Below are 21,291 nucleotides of genomic sequence, written 5' to 3'. Positions count from 1 at the left end.
TTATTGTTTGTAGCAGGAAGGGACAGGCCAATTCAGTGCTTGTCTGTCCAAACACCAACCTTTAAAGCACAATTCTTACAGTGACAGCTAATTCTGGGACTCTTAAAATGATGAACCAGTTAAAAGGGCACTAACAGTGTTGACATGATTATCATCTAGTCCATCTCATATGATGGAAAATCACTTGTTCCATGCATGTTTTATTACATATACTTCTTGCATGGATGGAGTCAGATGGTTGAGCGGTTAGGGAATCGGGCTATTAATCAGAAGGTTGCCGGTTCGATTCCCAGCTGCGCAAATGACTTTGTGTCCTTGGGCAAGGAACTTCACCCTACTTGCCTCGGGGGGAATGTCCCTGTACTTACTGTAAGTCGCTCTGGATAAGAGTGTCTGCTAAATGACTAAATGTCAATGGAACTGGCTCTCCCACTACTCTCACAAGAAACGTAAGGGGGATAACAATCAACATAGCCTTTGCAAGCACAGAAAGAAGAAGCTGCATGCTAGATAGCTTTTCAAATCAAAATGTATTTATATAGCCCTTGCCTTACAAGCAATGTCTCATAGGGCTTCACATACGCCCACAAAACTGCCCCTCAATCAACCTAAACCCTCAAGGAAGACAAGGAAAAACTCCCAGAAAAACTCACTAGAGGAGAAAAAATGGAAGGAACCTTGGGAGAGGCTATTCAGTGAGGGATCCCCTCCTCCAGAGACGGTTGGTGAAAGAGAGGTGCTGAACACAGGCTAAACATAGTCATACAGCAGGGAAGTGTCAATCCAGTGTTCAACTTGGGTCAGTTTAAGGACAGGTAGCCACAGGGCTGGGGGACTGTGATCGGCGCAGAATCACAGGCAGGTGGATGAGGGAAGAGACCAGGAACTCGCTGTTGTCCGTCAGGGAGACCGATGTCCACTTGGCGATTAGATCCAACCTTGGAAGACCGACGACGACCGACTGACAGCTCAAACCTCCCACACCACAGGGGATGTGTGGAGGGGGGACAGAGAGAAGAGAGCAGAAATTTGAGAATGCAAGGACAAACTAAAAGTTACAGTAATATTACAGTAAGAACAAGGTCCCCACCGGTCAAGTGTGGACTAGTGCAGCAATTTGGCAGAAAAAAAGGGTATTTGATGCAGCCCTAGACACTAAGACAGCGCCAGCCCCCCCGATTGGAACATGAAATCTGTTCCAGGGAAGAAAAACTCTAGCCTGGCTGCCAGCCCATCTTCTCCCCGCCCACAAAAAAATTTGTTCGGGAAGTTGGGTCTGGAGGGTCTCGTACTGGGTCTGGAGGGTCTCGTATTGGGGACAACTACAGAAAACCAGAATCGGGACGGACCAATGAAATTGCCAGGGTGGGCTTTATACGATGATGGACAGATGATCAACAGTAACGTAATCAACAACGTCACGAAAGAGCGCTTGGGTTGAATTCGTTTTCAACAAACAACATATTACATTGCTCTGATTGGTTGTAGGTCTATCCAATTGAGCGAAGAGGCATTTGTTTTAAGAGTTCGGTTGAAACACGCCCCGTAGTCACAGCCCAACGGAGAGTTTTCAGACTCATATTCTGACTAGAATTATGAGTATGACAACGTCAGGCTAGAAAAACTCTTAAATAAGAATAAGAATGCCCTGTCCCCGGTCGTCTCCAACTAGCAACGGAAACAAGAACAGGAACAATATACAGTAACAGGTTTACTTTATTTGTAAGATTCAAGTTATATGATACCTATGCAGACATACAAATGCTTTATTTGTAATTTAAAAGTAATACTTTTACATATACAGACAAACACACACTTCAGGTTTGCATTAAAAGTACACACACACACACTTTAGCGGCCATAGAACTGACTAAATGCAAACATTTTTTACTTAACTTGGAATGTCGAAACGGTATCAGCCTCCTTAATTGAGACAGGTAATTTGTTGCAGAGAAAAGAAGTGCTCTATATGAGAACCCCCCGCCTCCAGCAGTTTTTTTTATTAATTTGGGGAATCACCAGATAGCCGGAATCTTGGGATCTTAGTGTCCTTAGAGAGGCGGTTAGTACCAAAACTGTACTGTCCTGTAGCTAGTGGTAAGTGCCAGTGGAGCGAGTGGTACGTGTCAGTGCCTCCGCTGGCACATGACAGTTGCTAGTGGTACGTGACAGTGCCTCTACTGGCACCTAGTGGTACGTGCCAGTCGAGCTAGTGGTACATGCCAGTGCCTCCGCTGGCACATGACAGTAGTTGGTGGTATGTGTCAGTGCCTCCGCTGGCACATGACAGTAGCTAGTGGTACGTGGCAGTGCCTCTACTGGCACCTAGTGGTACGTGACTGGAGCTAGTGGTACGTGACAGTAGCTAGTGGTACGTGGCAGTAGCTAGTGGTATATGACAGTAGCTAGTGGTACGTGGCAGTAGCTAGTGGTACGTGACAGTAGCTAGTGGTACATGCCAGTGCCTCCGCTGGTACATGACAGTAGCTAGTGGTACGTGACAGCGCCTCCACTGGTACATGACAGTCACTGTTCTGTTGATAGAGGTATGCAAGTGTCTCGTGGCAGTTGCATTGGGTGTCTTGCAGATTTTGTTTACTGTCATGTCGACTAACTGCCCCGCGGCCATTTTAGAATAGGAGAACAGGCTATTAACTTTTATTTAAAAAAATAAATTAAACTGTTCATGCTAACAGACTCCATACCATACTTTTGATGTCTCACTACAAGCTCACCATACAAAGTAGTCAATTTAGACATCATGTTGCATATAGTGTAATGGTGTGACTGTAAAGCAGACTTGTACACACAAAATGAATTAGTAACAAATTATTTTATTCAGAGAAACTGAATTTAAGCGTGCACATGAGCCACCGTTGTAAACTGTCCTACGTCTCTAATGCACACCGTTGTGTTGTTATCAGCGCCTCCTAGTGCCGTATATAATTTCTTGTAATAACTGAAGTCAATGTATGTACATTACTACATTTGCATTTCGATACTTTTGAGTAAATATAGTTGTTAATAATAGTTCATTATTTTCAAATGCAGAACCATGTCAATAAATGACACCCGATGATTGCAAATGTACTTTCTGGGTTTTATACATATTGGAAACTACAAACTCTGCTGGATACAAATCTGTTTAAATCACTCACTCATTAAATCACTTAAGATATCTTTATCACAACTGAAGTTACATTTTAAATTCGACCTGTGTCAAAAAGTGATATGGGAGAAAATCCTTTTGTTTGTAATGACGTTGTGAATGTAAATGTCAGTTTAAGTATAGGGTTAATAACTTCTCAGCAAGCTATTTCATTGATCAGTTGTTATGGGCTGCTGCAGCACTCAAAAGAGCAGGCAAACTAAGCATTTGATTCGACATGGCTTGAAAATTTTGCAAGCTGACATGTCCAAGTAATCATATACTTTTTGTACATTACAATGAAGTTTAGGGTGTTAAAAATACAAAATTTAACAAATCTAAATTTTGACAGAAAACGATTTTCGATCTTTTATGGCTACAATGAGCGGCCGCGGGTTTCCGCAGGCCGCCACACATATTTAAAAAATAAAAGTTAATAGCCTGTTCTCCTATTCTAAAATGGCCGCGGGGCAGTCAGTCTACATGACAGTAAACAAAAGCTGCAAGACACCCAATGCAACTGCCATGAGAAACTTGTGTACAACTATCAACAGGTCAGTAACTGTCATGTACCAGTGGAGGCCCTGTCAAGTACCACTAGCTACTGTCATGTGCCAGCGGAGGCACTGGCATGTACCACTAGCTACTGTCACTTACCACTAGCTCCTCTGGCACATACCACTAGGTGCCAGTAGAGGCACCTTCACGTACCACTAGCTACTGTCTTGTGCCAACTTACCACTAGCTCCTCTGGCACATACCACTAGGTGCCAGTCGAGGCACCTTCACGTACCACTAGCTACTGTCTTGTGCCAGCGGAGGCACTGACACATACCACTCGCTCCACTGGCACGTACCACTAGCTACAGGACAGTACAGTTTCGGTTCTAACTGCTACTGTGTCCTTATCGGGTGATAGGGTGCAAGGATACCAGAGAGCTATGGTGGTGCTAACCCATGGAGAGATTTGTAGGTTAGTAGTAGGACTTTGAAATCAGCTCTGGCTTGGATTGGGAGCCAGTGTAGAGAGATGAGAGTAGATGTTATATGATTATACTTTCTGGTTCTGGTCAGTAGTATAGCAGCAGCTTTTTGTACCAGCTATACATTTTGTTAGTCTTTAGATAGGACTTCTAGAAATGGCTCGGACGTTCCTCCTATTTTCCTCATTCAAAGTTGCATGGCATTATACACTTTGGTAACATTGTGACCTCTGACCTACACTAGTGTCAGACATTTCCTAGACGCATCTTACTAAGAACTAACAGCATAATGACAGTTTATCAATGATACGACCAACATAATTAATAGATTATGCATATGTCTTGACATGAACATGGGTTATGTTTTCATGAGCTTAATATAGCAGGGGATAGATCAAACATTGTTTATTTTATTCAGAGCATTCTAAATGGTATAAAAGTAATAAAGTGATCATTAGTTGTAATATTTAATTATTGTTAACTGATCAGTGGTTAAGGACAGACCTTCTCAATGTAAAGATGCCTGCTCTGGAGTTGTCTCTAGGATACAACACACAAGAAAACTCACATCACAAGTCTGGTAGTGACATTAGAGAGCTAATCATGCCCTAGTTGGTCAACACATGGATAACATTATTCCTACTTTTGCAACTTTATCTAGAGTGCCTGCAGCACTGTATGGTGAATGTTAGGAGCAGAAGTAAATATGACAACCCCCTGCATTCCAGAGGTGGACAAAGGAGGAGAGGCGGACTGGAGCTAGGAACTGATCAGATTTTGGACGCGGTTACTGTTTTCTTCACTGTACTATCCTTTCCATTCAAGTTGAGTGCCTGGACGAGTCCCTAAACTATTTCCTATAACCTAAAATAAGAGGTCCTGTTATTCCTGTAAAATTGTACAGCCTCTTGTAATTGAAAAGTAACAATCAGTAGACAGACGGCGTGCCATCATTCAGTCACAGAGGGGACATGAACATGTCAGCGCAGGTCCTCTTATGGGAAGCGACGTGCCGGAATCAGCCACAGGCCAGCTTTGAAATAAAATTCCTGCTTCTAACACATACACATTCCCCTAGTGCATTCCATACATACAACAGGGGTGTGTCCCTGACAGTCAGCTGTATTAGACCCACTGGTCACATGCTAGCTATGGAGATGAAGCCCATCACTCTGGGTTGTGAAATCTTTAATTGAAATCTTCAATGCTGATGTGGAACTGATGTTCATACTCTCACGCAACACAGGAAGTCATAGAATAATGACAGACACTGTAAGAGAAGCACTTGCACACAAACATTTATATACAAACATAAACACGCACTCATAAAAGCATGCAAAACATACTGCCAGACACTTGCATCTGTACAATTATTATGAAGTGATACAAATACAATGTAATTTATGATCAGAAAGGTATTCAAAAGCTAGAATTAATGAAAGAACTTTTAAATTCCTGATTCCTCAACAACACTTGTGGTCATCAGAAATCTCCCTTTTGCAATGATCAGTAGAGGGTCAGAGTACCTAATTACACTTCAATCAGGAGAGACCTGGGATGAGTGAAAGATGTTTATTACAGAATGATAAATATACTACAATGTTTGGAGCTTAGACCCCGGGGAATTATAGATCAACGGGCGCCTGCCCAACATCCGAAGAAGAATCCCCCACGGAGTCCAGACACTGGTGGCGGTGGCGGCAGCCGACGACCAACGAGTCGAAGAGCAGACGAGGAAACGGGTGGCGACGGGGAGGTGGAGGGTCGTGCACTTGATAGCATGGACAAACTACACAGGGAGAGACTCCTATTTAAAAGGCACGGGATCATGTGACAGCGTTCATTGATAGACGGGAGCGCAACTCGAAGTGAACCCAAATGAAAGCCCAACATAGGAACAGAGGAAGTAGAGCGCTCTAAGCGGGAGGAGTGGGGACATTATCGAGTATGCCCGAGTGCAGGGATAGGTCTTGCCTGACTGAACTTGAGCTATGCTTCATTCCTTGCATTTTACCTTTTTTGGAAGTTACCCTCTCTGTCAAAGTCACTGCTGTGTTGTCTGCACTTGGGCAGTACAATAATGAATGTGTACGGTAACATTCAAAAGGTAGCATCCTACACCTTGAAGCAAAGTCAACATTAAGATGACATTTGTAAACCTCACACATCAGTTTATGTGTGGGTCCCTAAGTATTTTTCACAACATGTTTTGGTGTCTTTTTAGAATATTGTTTTCAACTGCAAACACTTTTTCAAAACAATGTGTTTTGAAGTTTTTAACTTCGGATTGCGGACAAGGTACAATTACCTTATTGGCTGCCTTTTATGGTGGGATTAGGTTATTTAAAGAGCCGTATCTAAGGTAGCCTACATGGAATGCTTGAGGGGCATCTGGGTGTCTCTTTCTGTTTGTCAATCTAAGCAGGATTTCCCAACAATGTTCTGGGTGAGGTACATTCCTGTGGGATTAAAAACATAAAGGAAGGTAGCTTTCCAGGAACAGGGTTGGCTAAACCTGTTCCATGATGTTTAGATCTCAGTGTTGATATTATACCATCATCAGGGTATTAGTGGTAGATATGGGCATAGTCCTGTTCTACAAACCATCAATGTCACAGTTGACATGAGTGATTGTATAATTACTACTATGACTAGAACTCAAATTCACACATTTCACTTACATATGGCCTTACTCAGACTCTCTATTTCTAGCTTACTCTGTCACACACACACACATACACACACACATGGATAGTTTAGCACAGTGCATGTCTCAACAGAAAGTACTCTCCATTGAAGTTATTATTGCATGTCCAGAATTATGTTAACTATTTCCCCAACATGTAAGTCTCCAATAAATGTTCACAGTACTTTGTTGTGTGGTAGCTTTTATTTGCATAGCACCTGTCTTGTCTGCAGCTCTCCTTTGACAGTCTCCTCCACCTTCTCCACCTCTGAACCATGTGCCCTCAGCCAGCATCTGCATCTGACTGCCTATGTTACAGTCTCAACTGCCTTTCATCTCAAGTCATGATTCATGTCAGACCTGGTGAAACTTGCCAAATCTGGATGTCTGTGATGTCACCTCACAGTCCTCAATACAACTCCAAACTTAAAGTTAGGCACAGGTTTGTCACTGATGAATTCAACTACAAAGCATAGGGTTAGGGTTGCTTCCGTTGCTCTGCCATTGACTTTAAATATCAAATTATCTCTACATCCTTCAGTGACCTCTGGCTTAATATGACCACAGACAGTGGGTAATAGAAATGTAGGAGGGTGGAATCAGACGTGAACTTGAACAAAGCGGACACAGAGCCAGACAGCCACATCTCCTCTGCAGGATATTGTGGTACATCATGTTAATAAATAGGTTTGTGTACAAAGTGAAAGGAGGACAGGGATCAGAGAACACAGAGGCTGCATGCATGGTACTTCAGATTAGAATATTTGGATATTCCAAGGTGTATTCTTTCTTTGGAAATTCCAACCAGTATTTACACACTACTATTAAGTCATATATTCCAAGGTGTATTCTTTCTTTGGAAATTCCAACCAGTATTTACACACTACTATTAAGTCAATGATAATAAAATGTAAATTTATGAGTGCATGGAGACAATAATCTGTTTGATGGGTGGAATATATAGTTTACTGCAGAATTGTGTGTCCTTCTAGCCAGAGTACTGTATGTGGTAGCATTGTGTTAATTTGCTTCTCAAATGATACTCAGCTAGGTGGGTATACTTGAGACTCAAAATTGTTGGTTTGAAAATATTGATGCTTGCTATGTGAAAAAACCCCGAATACGAACTGTAGTTCTAATGTGGCGCATGAGTGGAGCCCAGTGGTTAAAGTGAGAATTGCAATGAAATACAGACGAGGGAGGAAGATGGAGGACACGCCCCCACGTGAAAACATTTGGGATTACAGCCAAGGTTTCAGAATGGAATGTTAAAGTTCAGTTCAGTCCTTATGGCTCAAAGGTAGAAAACAAGATTCTACTCATTGTACTAGACATCAATCAGTAGACATGAAAATCGTTCTCTTGTCAAGTACCTCCATTTCTTTAAAAGCAAAGCAGAGTTGTAAATTTTTTGTTTCAAAGACTGACCTCATCTATTTACTCCTGTTTCCTTATCAGCAAGTCAGAGACCATTATCAAGGTCATACACGCATACAACAGGATTTTCTCTGGCAAACAAACCACATCAAATATTAAGTGTTTCACAGTGTTCTTAGCAGAAGCTGGTTGGTCTGTTGGACACTCTTGCCGTCTTCTTTTCTCATCATCGGAACCTTTAAGAATCCGGAACAGGTCAGAGCTTGAATAAACAGGACAGATTTGAAATGGTTAGTTTATTACGAAAGGCAAATACTTCATAAACTGTTGCTGTTAAGATTGGTTTAGAATTGTTGTATGATTTGTATACTTCACTGTCCATGAGTGTATGGAAATAATTAGTTACAAGCTTGTATGATAGCCTATGTGAATGATCTTTTGTCAGACGGTTTTGATGTAGTTATAAAGGTAGTGACTTCACTCTCACTCATGTTCAACCTTGGATATAAAATCAGCTCCATTCTTTCTCTGTCCTCCTACATCCAGGCCAAGATGACATTTGATTGGTCAAACTTTACCCTCCATCTGGAGGACTCTCTGACTGGGGCTATGGGCCGCTATCTTGACAACTGGCGTCGGAACACCTCTGAAGCTGAGCAGACACTGGAGAAAATACTGGCAGAGGAGAACTTCAGAAACGTGATCTGGTACCTGATAGTGATGATTGGCATGTTTGCCTTCATCATGGTGGCCATCTTGGTGAGCACAGTCAAGTCCAAGAGGAGAGAGCACTCAGATGACCCCTACCATAAGTATATAGAGGAGGACTGGACGGCCAAAATACAGCAAAGTAACGTCATCACCAACCCCACAGCTACAGACCGCATTTAGATACATCAATACAACAGATAGACAACAGAGAAACCCACATGGTTCTCAGACACACAGATAAACATGCAGAGACCAAAACTAACTACACATGCATAACTGCCTTGATTACTACAATTGGTTGGTTGTGGATGTACTTAACTTTGTATCAGAATAAAGTTGTCTAATGATGGTTCTGGATCTTCATGTATCATTTCAACCATTTTTCAGAAAGAGAATAAATGGCTCTGGTGGGAGAGATTAAGTGTCAGAAGTTGGAGATAATAAAAGATGGAGACAATAAGAAGAAAGTGGGACAGATAAGAAAAACTATTAAAAGGAGCTGACATGAAATGAGGAGTAATGAGAGGTAAAAATAGAACTGCTACCATGAACACTGTTTCACTCTTCTCCCAGAATTATGTGTCAGACAGAAACCTACATCCATATGGTGACTTCAAATCACTGAATTTATAATAAGTCATTTTTTACATTTTTACACAAACCCAGGTAAAGCCTAATCTGTTTACGTTAAATTCCAGCTAGCATGACGCTAATGACGGAGGAAGCTTGGATATCAGGTTACTGTCTCCACCAAGCTAAAAACAACCCCTGAGAATGTAGTGCTGTATACATTGCATGGCAGGCAACGGTATACAGAAGAACTAACTGCCTTAAACAACAGCAGGGCTCTCAAGTTTGATCAAAAGTTTCGCATAAGATTACCAGACCTGTCAACATTTGGGTACAATCCTGGGGTGGGGGGGGGGGGAGCTCTTGGGGGGTACTCGAGACAGCTCACAAATTTTCCTTTGTATGCCTGCGCCTCGTCCATTAATTGTATATAACCGGACAGTTATCCCTTAATTCTTTCCCTTAACTAGCCAACTCTGTGTAACACATGCATTGACAGGGGATTTCCAGAACATACCACGTCTGTGATGATATGAAAACCAAGAAAATGGGAACTATTGATCATTTTAATGCCTGGACAATACATCTACATAATTGTTTTAAAGGGGTGATTGACTGGGGGTATTTCACACAGTTCCTTATGGTCTCCAAATAGGGTATGTGACATTTGTTGGGCTGAAAATGGCCCGGGTGCTGTTCTATGAGCCCTGATGCATCTTGTGAAATAGCCCCAGAATGAAACGCTATGTTTTCTTCTTTTATGATATGCTCATGATTATATAGATAAGCTGCGCGCTGATTGGTTGGTTTACAACGAGTGAAGCTGCGGATCAAAGAAGCAACACGGCCAACAGCACTCACTGAAACATCAAGGTGGAGACTTGAAATACAAATTTACAAATAAATCTATTGTGTCTACACAACACTGTTTTCACCAGATTGACAAGATTTCATTTGAAATGATTACATTAGTTGTTTTCCAAGTTGTCAAAGCAAACAGGATCGATTTAGGTGGGGAACGTTAGTGCTAGCTAGCACTACAGCTTAGCAAACAAACTATCGTGATTCAACTCGGCTTCAGTTAGCTCTAGCTATCTTTCCAAAAAAATAGATCTGGACAAACGACAACATGAATGAAACACAGTCAGGAACATGAAATAACGTTTGCACCATTGCCAATAAACTATTGGCAATATTGCAAATAAATCATCACACATTCTAGCGATGCTAGATACAGGCAGGATATGTTAGCATTGCTAATAACTGTTAACGACAACATCGTACTACAGCTTGCGGTTGTGATGAACATAAGGTGGGAACAGCACCTCTTTTCAGCAACAGCTTCATAGCAAATCCTGCTTTACATTGTCCCAGGTTTTCAAAACTGTCCTCTGTGAAATGGTAATTGAGGGTCAAACTGCACAGGGATCTTCTCATAGACAAACATCACAACCCGTCCAGTGCTTGGTTCCTTGGGAAGACTCTGAAAAGTGTCAGCATTCCTTATACAGGCTGGAACACTGCATTTACGAACATAGTTCATTTTCAACATCCTTGAAAAACTTTATTTTTTTGTAATTCCATGGAAGTAGCCTACACAGAGCAGGCACAGCAGGTGACAAAGGTACAGACCAGAGCAAAAAAAGGTGGAGCCACCGAACTGGCGTCAGCTTTTTCAAAACCTACAGCTACATTTTTTAATTGGGAGATTTGCATAGGAACGAGGGCTTTGGGGTTCACTGTATGTCTATTTTGCCCACTGAACTATCGTTATTCAACTGTGACAAGGTAAATTCGGTTCTGCATTCAATGACCCCTTTAAAGTTTTTCTTCAGCACGTCCACCTCGCCCTAGAACACTCGAAATTGAACGATTAGAACGTTTAGAGAACGTTGACTAGAATGTTATGGTGTGACGGGGCCTTTAGTGTGATATATGTGATGATATGTTTTTTATTCTAGTGGTGAAGTCAGACCTGTTACATGGATGACACGTCCAAACATACAGGTCATGCCTATCGCCATATCGATTATTAAGTCAGAGGTTCAGTCCACTGAGGGTGGTGACACTGAGCAGACAATAATAACAAGGAATTCAACACCTTACACCGAGCTTTGTAGTCTTAAGAATCTAGTTAGGCATATTCCAATAGACCAATGTTATGACATTGTTTATCCATGGGGGAGCTGTTGTAGCCATTTCCTAATGCATTGGAATAGCTAGATAGACAATGTCAAAACATATTGGAATAACTGGATGTCAAATTGTCAAAAGAAAACCTGCTCCAGCACAAGAAAATAGGTGGTGGGCCGAAGCTCAAAGTCGTGCATTTGAGCAATCTGGTGAATTTTTCCGTAGTGCAAAAAAAACGTGTCTACAAATTGTGTTGGCATCTCCAGTTCTTGCACATTTTCAAGGAATGTACATTTTGTCAACATCCCATCAGTGCTCGTAGTGAGGCAAGTCCCAAGAAACTGAGCAGCTCTTAGATGTGTTGCGGGACTGGCCAGGCCCTCACCACCTCTTCGTTTGCTGGGTCAGTGGCCAAGTTATTAATACACTACTCAAAAATAATCTAGTGTTCATGGTCCGCATCAACAAATCCCCCCTTCTTCCCATGAGACTAATTTAATTACCTGCACTCTGCCCCTCTGACATTAGCACACAAGTGCATGGAGATCAGCAGGCAAGGTCTCCAAACCAAAGAAATGCTTTACCATTATCCCTAATTTTTTGTAGTTTGGTAGCCCATACAACATCGACAATACATACAAGGATTTCAATCTTATCGATTATCACCATCCTTGCTTGGCACTGGAGCAATCCCTTGAGATGTCCATGGCAACACTATATGTTACCACTTTCAAGCCTGCCGGTAGCCTGCTGGTCCTAACCAGACCCTCGTACATTTCATTTGTACAGAGGGTCTGGGATCGCTCCATTGACAAGCGTTAACTTCCTTGAAGGCGGGTCCTCTGTTGAAGTTTAAAACTATTGGATCTGCCCAGAGCCACTCTGATCTGCCATAACCAATCGCAAGCGTTTGCCTTAGCCAACTCCTTTACCACTACTGTAACGGAGCTAGCTGCCGTAGCTGTAAAATCAAACTTTTCCCGAACCCCGTGGGGAGGAGGGCCATAACATCATGGCCACCAACAAAACTCAGCAAGGAATGTTCTTGCTCCGGCTTTAACATATGGATATTCGGCAGCGTTGCCACAACCCCAGAATCGCTTCGCTCGCATCTTTCTCCGCCGCCATTACTGAACTACTCAAACTAGTGCACGACATTAACGTCATCGTTCTCAGCCACTCCCTCTGTTCGCTGATTGGACCTACAAAAAATGTGTTTCTGACACATGTTGACTTCAAAGTCAAACTCCCAGACCTAGTACAAAAGCAAAATCCAAATTGAGCGGAAGTACGTAGGAGGACAGAGCCAGGCTAGTGTGCCGGCCCCTCTGGTACAAACCCTTCCACACTAAGCTTCCCCATACTGAACACAAAAGGCCTTGCCCTGCTGGCTCTCTGTTATGCAGAAGACGGGAAAATTGCCATCCGACAATGCCCACTCGTGTAGGACATCTCCCACCACCTCCCGATTAACAGATTAAAATTCTGTGCTCCATATGTCTAAATATCCTCATCCTTTCTCTTTTTCACCCATCTCACTTTAGCCTGATTGGTTGTATCATCTCCACTCCTGTGTCCTCGACAGGTAGAACATTCCCTCTTTTTTACCCCTCTTGTTAATTTGTGCCTCCCAGGGTTAGGGTCAGGGTTACCCTCCCCCCACTGTCATCTTCACTGCCCTCCGAGAGTAGGGGATTGATGTTGCCAAGACTCCCTGTGCGAGGGAATCGAGGGAAAACACTCACACAGACACACATACCGGTTTCCATGGGAACATGCACACCTGCTTGCAGACCGTCCCATACGCTGTCAATGAGTATGTCATGTATGATCACGTTGCACATGTGAACACATTCACTTTGCTAGTAGGCTATTCTGTAGGAGCCATGTTCACTCAAAATATCTGCACTACCTAAATCCATCTCTAAGACCACCCACTCACACAGAAAAAACACATACCCCAACACATTATAACAGAGACATCATACTTTGCCTCCTTGATTAAAATCAGCTATTCCTCTCCTCTCCTTCTCTTTTTCCCTCTATCTTGCTTGGTTATTTTTAGCCCCCAAACAACTGGTCTCCTAAAAATGGGCTTGTGCTGTCAGGGTGGGGGCGAGGGGCACTACTATGACCGGCATCCAGTCCCCCAGCCCACTACAGAGGGCTGACACCACTCTTCTTTCCCTTTGTCTCGGGTGGAGAGAGGAAGCGAGGGAGCAATAAAGGGAGATTGGGTTTTTTCTGAACGACACAACGTTGAGGAACCGACTTTGACGTGACCCTACTTTCCTCTCTTTAAGGGAAGAGGAGTATTTCTAAGCACTGGGTTGACCTTGCCCAGCAGCCCAGCTTCTCCTGTGTGACTTAGGCCTGTGTGTAAGAGTACAGCTACTCTCTCAGAGTCTGGGGTGTGTGGTACCTCCATAGTTGACCACCAGCCATGCGTTCCCTGTGGTTTCTTCTTTTGCTGCCCTGTCTGAGTTTGGTGCCCTCGAGCCGGGCAGAGAAGGGCCTGGAGTTCCCACGCTATGACGGGAAGGACCGTGTCATCCACATCAACGACAAGAACTACAAGAAAGCGCTGAAGAAGCACAGCATGCTGTGTGTGCTCTACCAGGACATCCTGCCCAACAGCAAGGAGCTGCAGAAACATCACCAGATGACTGAGCTGGTCTTGGAGGTAGGGGAGGAGGAGGAGAAGAAGAAGCAGGAGGAGGAGAAGGAAGATAGGGCCGAGGAAGAGGAGGAGAGGGAATTAAAAGAGGAATAGGAAGTAGAAGGTAGAAAGTGGGTGAGGAAAAGAAGCAGAAAGGGCGGGGATAAGATATTGGGAGGGGAGTAGGGAGGTGCACATAGTATGGAGGAGAGGGATAGGGAAAGAGAATAATATGAGAATGAAGAGAGTTAAGATGAGGCCAAGATGTGAGTGGATGAGAGGCCAATGAGCAACAGAGTAGACTGGAAGGCAGTCACACAGCCTCATGTACTGGCATTAAAGTATGTCCATTGAAGGTCAATTTGTGAGTTTGTGAGCGTGCGCATGAGTGAGTTGAGTGTGTCTGTGTATGTATGCATGTATATGTCCAAGCTCCACAAAGTTGTCAGTGAAGGTTATTTCTATAATTGAATTGTGCCTCCACTATCTCCGTCTTTCAGTAACCCTCTGTGCGAGTCACTCCTCCTAACTTATGTTGGCCCAGACAACCTACAATACCGTTTAAGATGCTTCAAACAGAAACTGTAACTGTGTGACACAGTTAAAGCCCTGCAGCTTTAGATAGCTATCTCTAGAAGGTCCAAAGACAAAAACAAATTACGTTCATAGAAGAAAAAGGTGCTCAAGAGTTGCTAGCAATAACTGATAACCAATAGCAACCGTGTCTTCATTGTTCAAACTAATCCTCCAACTCAGCAGGACCTGGGCAGTGACATTGTGCCAGTGTCTGACGTTTCCAATGGTCTGCAGTGTGAACTCCAAAAGTGGATATCAAGTTTCACACAGGACCAGTGTGGAGCCAGGCTGAGCTCTGCAGCAACAGTAACATGAGCAGCGTCCTCTAGCCTGATAATAGACTGAGCAATTTCACCCAGCAGGTGGAGGGCTAGCTACTAGTCTCCCTAATCTGCGTTGTTTCTAAAAAACATTTCTAACTAGCTATAGTGTACTGCACTAGTTCATTCATGTTCTATTATATACAGTATGGTGTTGCTCCTTTAGGGGTCTTTGAGTCTATTAGAAACCATTTTGGTTCCCTGTAGAACAGGCTCATTAAGTAGTGATTATGGTGGGGTCATCCACCATCGTTAATATTTATTTATAGACATGTCCTGTCACAATGTTCTAGTGGTCTGTAAAGTTACCCTACAGACATGTTGAAATAGCTGTCCCGTATGTGGTCATGGCATCTAAAGTACATATACTGACGTATGTTGCAAACATGAGAGGCGTTTGTGTTGATATAAACAGTAGGAGAAAGCTAGCCATGGGCAGTAGGTAGAGCGATGAGATGGTAACAACTGGACCTCTCTCCTAAGCCCTATGCCCCATCAGCAATCCAACCACATCATAATAATCATACCTGATACACAAAGCACTTACCACCTGACAATGTTCCAATTATTGAACCAGAATGACGCTCAGAGCTCCACATGACCCTCCCAGTATTATAAGGATATGGATCGACCAATTAGGCTGCTTCCTTGCTGTTTCTATCGGGAAGATATTTTTAGGAGCACCAATCAGCTGAGGAATTATTACCAGAGGTCAGTGTCTGGCTGGGGCTAACTGATACAGTCATATCTGAGAGTAAGAGACAGACAGAGAGACAGAGAAAGGGAGGAAGGATTGACAGGATTGTATAAGTAGTCATATAGTGGTCACTGTGTCAGGGCCCAGGGCTACTTCTTGCTCTGGCCTGTTAGGTTGTCAATTATGTCACAACTGATCAGAATCAGCTCTGGCTTTCTGGACTCACACCACAGACATTCCTTGACTGTGAGTTTTTGTGTGTGTTTGTGGGTGTGTGTTTGTGTGTGTTTATTATAATTCCAGCCTTCAAATATAAGCCATTCAATCCCTGTCGGCCCTCAATATTCATCATTATGTCCACTTTTCACACCAAGAGAGTGAAAGACCAGTCAGAGAGGACAGTAGGCAGAGTTAAATTGGTCCTGAATTCGCCCTGACATTGTGCTCTCTCGCACAGCTGGCAGCCATGGTGCTGGAGGAGAAGGACATTGGCTTTGGGATTGTCGATTCCAACAAAGACGCAAAAGTGGCCAGGAAGCTGGGTAAGGTGCCACTGACCATTGAGATGCTTACAACTATTTGTCACTGAGCTTGTTGTCGGTAACTGGGCTGTAAACCATGTGTGTTTGACCCCTGAGTCCTCATCCCTGACCACAGGCCTGGTGGAGGAGGGCAGTGTGTACGTGTTTAAGGCTGACCACGTGATCGAGTTTGATGGCTTGCTCTCAGCGGATACCATAGTGGAGTTCCTTCTGGACGTGAGTTTTGGACCCTGGATCAGTTACTGTCAGATGCTGTCCTTGGTTTGGGGACGGGGGGGGGGGGAGACTCCCTGTATGCATCTCTTTTTTTGGGGCTCTTCTTGCCTTCTCTATCTCTTAGTCTCTCATTTTCCATCCCAGTTCCAACCCTCTTTATCTCTGTCTCTCTCCCTGTAGCTGTTGGAGGATCCAGTGGAGGTGATAGGGAATGCTTTAGAACTGAGGGCTTTTGACCGAATGGACGAGGACATTCGCCTCATAGGATACTTCAAGAACGAGGACTCTGAGCGTGAGTATCTGAGGGTATGAATTCGAAAGAACGTTGGCAGTGTGTGTCTGTGTGTGTGTCAGAGAGAGAGCAGCAGAGTGTATGTATGTGTACAGTATATGTTGGTGTGTGTTTGTGTGTCAGGGCCTGTTTGTGTTTGTGTGTTGTGTGAGTTATGGTGTCAATATGGTCTAAGGGTCCATAGCATACCCATGTGCTGTGTTGGGGAATAACCAGTGTGGGACTTTGGCTGGTACCCTCTATGATAAACAGGGCACATTAAACTTCATAATCTTCAGGGATTTACAGATCCATTTTTATCCTGCTCCACGCAGCTGCGAGGGCCTTTTACTTCCATGTCACAACTGACTGTGTTGGTGTCTGGAGGCTTACGTCAAATCTTACTATAGGGGATTAGAATAAGTGGTCAGAGTTCAGCTATTTAAGTTCTCTGATGTGTCAAATACATTTACCTAAAGGCCAGAGCAAACACACACATGCTTGCTATGAATGATGAGAGAACACACCACCTGAAATATATAGTAAATGTATGTCATTTTTGTTATCGAGCACTCATCTTCTGCACTCATTTTCTGTCCTATCATTTCCTTTCCTCCACATCCAATCCTTTTATTTCCCTATTCTTCCTTCTGCTCTCCCTCTTCTCTTATCTCATCCAGACTTTCTTTCCTTCAAGGAGGCAGCAGAGAAGTTCCAGCCCTACATCAAATTCTTTGCCACGTTTCAAAAATCTGTACGTCTTTTCATGTCTCAAGCTGAAGCTATAGTTGAATCTATATAGCAATAATATCATATACATACATCAAATATAAAGACAAATGAGGTACAGGATTTCTGATTTACATCTACAAACCTTTAGACATGGAGATCTCCTATGGCCTCCTGTACTCTCTGGCATATGAGTAGACAGGCAACCCAAGGCCATGAACAGAGGGGTGATCTTGGTTTGGCTGTCTGTGCTGTTTCAGGTGGCCAAGGAGCTGACCCTGAAGATGAACGAGGTGGACTTCTATGAGCCCTTTATGGAGGAGCCAGTCACCATCCCAGACAAACCCAACTCTGAGGAGGAGCTAGTGGCCTTCATCACCCAGCATAGGAGGTAAGAAGGAGGAAGGGAGCGAGGGAAGGGGAGGAGAGATGGTGGGAAGAAGAGGATGCAAGACGTGGTGGAGCTCCAGAATGGTGCAGAATGGCATGGTTCACATATCACAAAGTACATGAAAGTCTAGTTAGGGACTTGAGCTGATAGTCATTTTCAGTACTAGTTTCCTCATTAGAGTGTTCCTGTCTGTGTTGGTTTTCAGACCCACTCTGAGGAAGCTGCGAGCCGAGGACATGTTTGAGACCTGGGTAAGAGTCTTATAGACAGAATCTTTTAGACAGAATTCACCCACCATCAAACCAGACAAACTCACTCATAATGTTATCTTTTTCTTAGGAGGATGATATAGATGGGATTCACATCGTGGCCTTTGCAGAAGAGGAAGACCCTGGTAATAAATCATATCTGAAGCATCATCTACAACATTGACCTGGTATAACTGAAAGGTACTGATAGGCAGATCTATAGATCTATTTCTCCTCTTCTGTCCTGATCTGTCCTGCTTTGTCATGTCCTTTCCTATCCCCTCCTGTCCTATCCTCCTTTCCCGTCATGTCCTACCCTGTCATGTCCCCTCCTGTTCTGTCCTGTCTTGTCAGATGGTTATGAGTTCCTAGATATCCTGAAGGAGGTGGCTAGAGACAACACACACCACCCAGATCTCAGCATCATCTGGATTGACCCTGATGACTTCCCTCTGGTGCAAGAACACACACTCAGACACACACGCACACAGATACATACACACACAATATTTGATTATCTTGCCATTATAGCTGTCTGGCCAGGTGTGACTGTATGTCTTGTTGCTGTGTCCCCTCAGCTGATCCCCTACTGGGAGAAGACCTTCAAGGTGGACCTTTTCAGACCTCAGATTGGAGTGGTCAATGTCAGCGATGTAAGTCCACACCTAACACTCACCTAGGCAGCCAACACCACCGGTCTTACACTGACTTATAACTAACCCTTGGAACTGGCCCCTGGCCAATGTGTCTGTGTGCAGGCGGACAGCATATGGATGGAAATGGATGATGAGGACGATCTGCCAAGTGCTCAGGAGCTGGAGAACTGGATAGAAGACGTCCTCTCGGGCAAGGTCAACACTGAGGATGACGACAATGAAGATGATGACGATGATGACGATGATGACGACGAGGATGATGACGACGACGATGAAGAGGATGAAGATGATAATTCCAATAACAATGATGAAGACGATGAGGAAGAGGAGGATGAAGACGACGAAGATGATGATGTTGAGGAAGACGATGATGACGATGATGACGATGATGACGATGACGATGATGAGGACGATGATGATGATGAGGATGATGATGAGGACGATGATGATGATGATGAATAATTCATAAACTATGAATTAGAAATCATGAATTCATGACATCATTGTTTGATTTATCCAACCCCTGCACTGTACTCTTCAGTCAGCACTGATTAAATTCAGGGGGAAAGGAGGGCAGTTTTCTAGATTCCTTTGTGCGTCTAGAACCTCTCCATCATTGACCTAAGTCAGCCTCATAATCAGCCACATCATAACGTTCACTTTCCACTGAGACACAAATCCTCAAACCAGTATTAAGATTTTTTGTAACTTCTCAGCGCCAAGACACAAGCATGTCCAGCAGTGTGAGAAATTACTTAGCTGAGGAACCGTTTTCCAAGCCAAAGAGATTAAACTGTAAACGGGTGAATTGAGAAAAGTGCATCAGTGTCAACCTGATCTGTTGTTCAGTGTACTGGACTTCTAGAAGTTAGCTTTATAAATCTACCAATGCCTTCATTACCTACTGTAAGATGTACAGATGACTTTTATCAATCTTTTCTGCTGTACGTTTTCCTCAACTTCAATAAAGTCAAATAAGTGGTAGTCTCTTGTCATCTGTACCAGTTTGAAAGGAATAAGCTCTGATCTTGGTTAGCTCTCACTTCCCCTCTTCGTCTTCCCATCCCAGCCACACTGAGAATCCGAAGCGTCTCTGTGTAGTATGTGTGGTCATTTAACAATGTCCTTCATTTCTGCTTTTCTCTTTTTGCTGCCTTGGTTTCTATGTTCCTTTCATTTATCTCACGTATATCTCTCTTTCTTTCTTTTCCCTGCTTATCCCTCAGTCTACATTTGCAGGATGTGCAATTAGAGAAGAGGAGATGTGGAGTGACAGGAGGGATCTCTCTGTACTCTTATTCGAGGGTTGGGGGAAGGGAGCTATAGATACAGTATCTCTGTCTCTCACTCCTCTTTCTCTCTTTCTTTCTCTTTCTTTCTCTCTCTCTCTCTCTCTCTCTCTGTCTCTCTCTCTCTCTTTCTCTCTCTCTCTCTCTCGCTCTCTCTCTCTCTCTCTCTCTCTCTCTCTCTCTCTCTCTCTCTCTCTCTCTCTCTCTCTCTCTCTCACACAGTCATTTAAAACATTAATTCAAACAATGATTACACGTGATGACAAAACACCACCGAAGCACAAGGTATTCCATCATGTTGAAAAACTTCATACAAAATGTTTATTTGTACAAATGTGAATTTTGACAGAGTATTTGTGATTTTGTGTTGTCCGTCTTTAAAAAAAGTTACCGGGTATATCATGGGACTGGATTGGTCTGCTGCAGGAAGGCTCGCACACACATACCCCCCACACGGCCCCACCCCCTTGTTAAAAACAACAAGGCTCCTCCACTTTAAGTATAATACCTTAGATACTGTATGTGTACATAAATATTGTGTTTCAAAACTGAGGCACATTTGCTGTGAAGGAGACATCCAAACTTCCATCACTATAAAATTAACAATTAACAATACTTTACAATACTGACAACAATTATAGAACACTTGAATATCATTTTAACACTGGTATAAATAGGAACATTAGAAGGGAATTAGTTGTCAACTAAAAATGATAAAACATGGAAGTTATATTCATTCAAATGAATACGTTTTGATTGGAGCTCACACAATTAGCACATTCTACCAGCTACAGTTCCATCTTCACTAGCTAGGGGGCAGTGATGAACTAGGCTAACGTCTCGTTTAAGGGGGACCTCCATTTAAGAAATAGCTAAATTCACAATACTGACACAGGGCTTATAAATGTATGTACATCTGTATAAATTAAAACATATTTAAAGTATTAAGATCAGCATCAGTTTTAATAGGAGGAGAGTGGAATAATTATTTATAAAATAATGGGAACGACCCATCATACAGTTGTGTGGGGAGCCAACGATCATTGTAAATGCAACCTTTTCATCTGAATTCTATGTTAAAAGAACTAC

General features: G+C 43.2%; 2 protein-coding genes across 3 annotated transcripts; both read left to right on the top strand.

The window, feature by feature from the left end:
* Positions 1 to 8,029: 8,029 nt before the first annotated feature.
* On the top strand, positions 8,030 to 9,257 carry LOC124485550 (potassium voltage-gated channel subfamily E member 2-like). Of its 2 annotated transcripts, none has more exons than XR_006958073.1 (2): positions 8,030 to 8,449; positions 8,741 to 9,257. XR_006958073.1 is itself a non-coding variant. In XM_047047239.1 (2 exons), the coding sequence occupies exons 1-2, from the start codon at positions 8,482 to 8,484 to the stop codon at positions 9,083 to 9,085; spliced, it is 348 nt and encodes a 115-aa protein (XP_046903195.1). In that variant the 5' UTR covers positions 8,057 to 8,481; the 3' UTR covers positions 9,086 to 9,254. The 2 variants fall into 2 exon arrangements, 1 of the variants encoding a protein (XP_046903195.1); XM_047047239.1 differs by having other exon boundaries at positions 8,057 to 8,484; positions 8,741 to 9,254.
* A 4,517-nt stretch (positions 9,258 to 13,774) lies between these two features.
* On the top strand, positions 13,775 to 19,897 carry casq2 (calsequestrin 2). The gene is made up of 11 exons (XM_047046681.1): positions 13,775 to 14,291; positions 16,318 to 16,402; positions 16,518 to 16,618; positions 16,799 to 16,910; positions 17,570 to 17,643; positions 17,879 to 18,009; positions 18,215 to 18,260; positions 18,349 to 18,403; positions 18,612 to 18,712; positions 18,836 to 18,910; positions 19,016 to 19,897. Exons 1-11 carry the CDS (start codon positions 14,052 to 14,054, stop codon positions 19,373 to 19,375), a joined length of 1,380 nt encoding a protein of 459 aa, XP_046902637.1. The 5' UTR covers positions 13,775 to 14,051; the 3' UTR covers positions 19,376 to 19,897.
* The last annotated feature ends 1,394 nt before the right edge of the window (positions 19,898 to 21,291 follow it).

The sequence above is a fragment of the Hypomesus transpacificus genome, chromosome 23 (genome assembly GCF_021917145.1).
Source record: "Hypomesus transpacificus isolate Combined female chromosome 23, fHypTra1, whole genome shotgun sequence".
NCBI classification, from domain to species: domain Eukaryota; kingdom Metazoa; phylum Chordata; class Actinopteri; order Osmeriformes; family Osmeridae; genus Hypomesus; species Hypomesus transpacificus.
The sequence above is the reverse complement of the archived record's forward strand: the minus strand, read 5'-3'. Positions and strand labels throughout refer to the sequence as shown.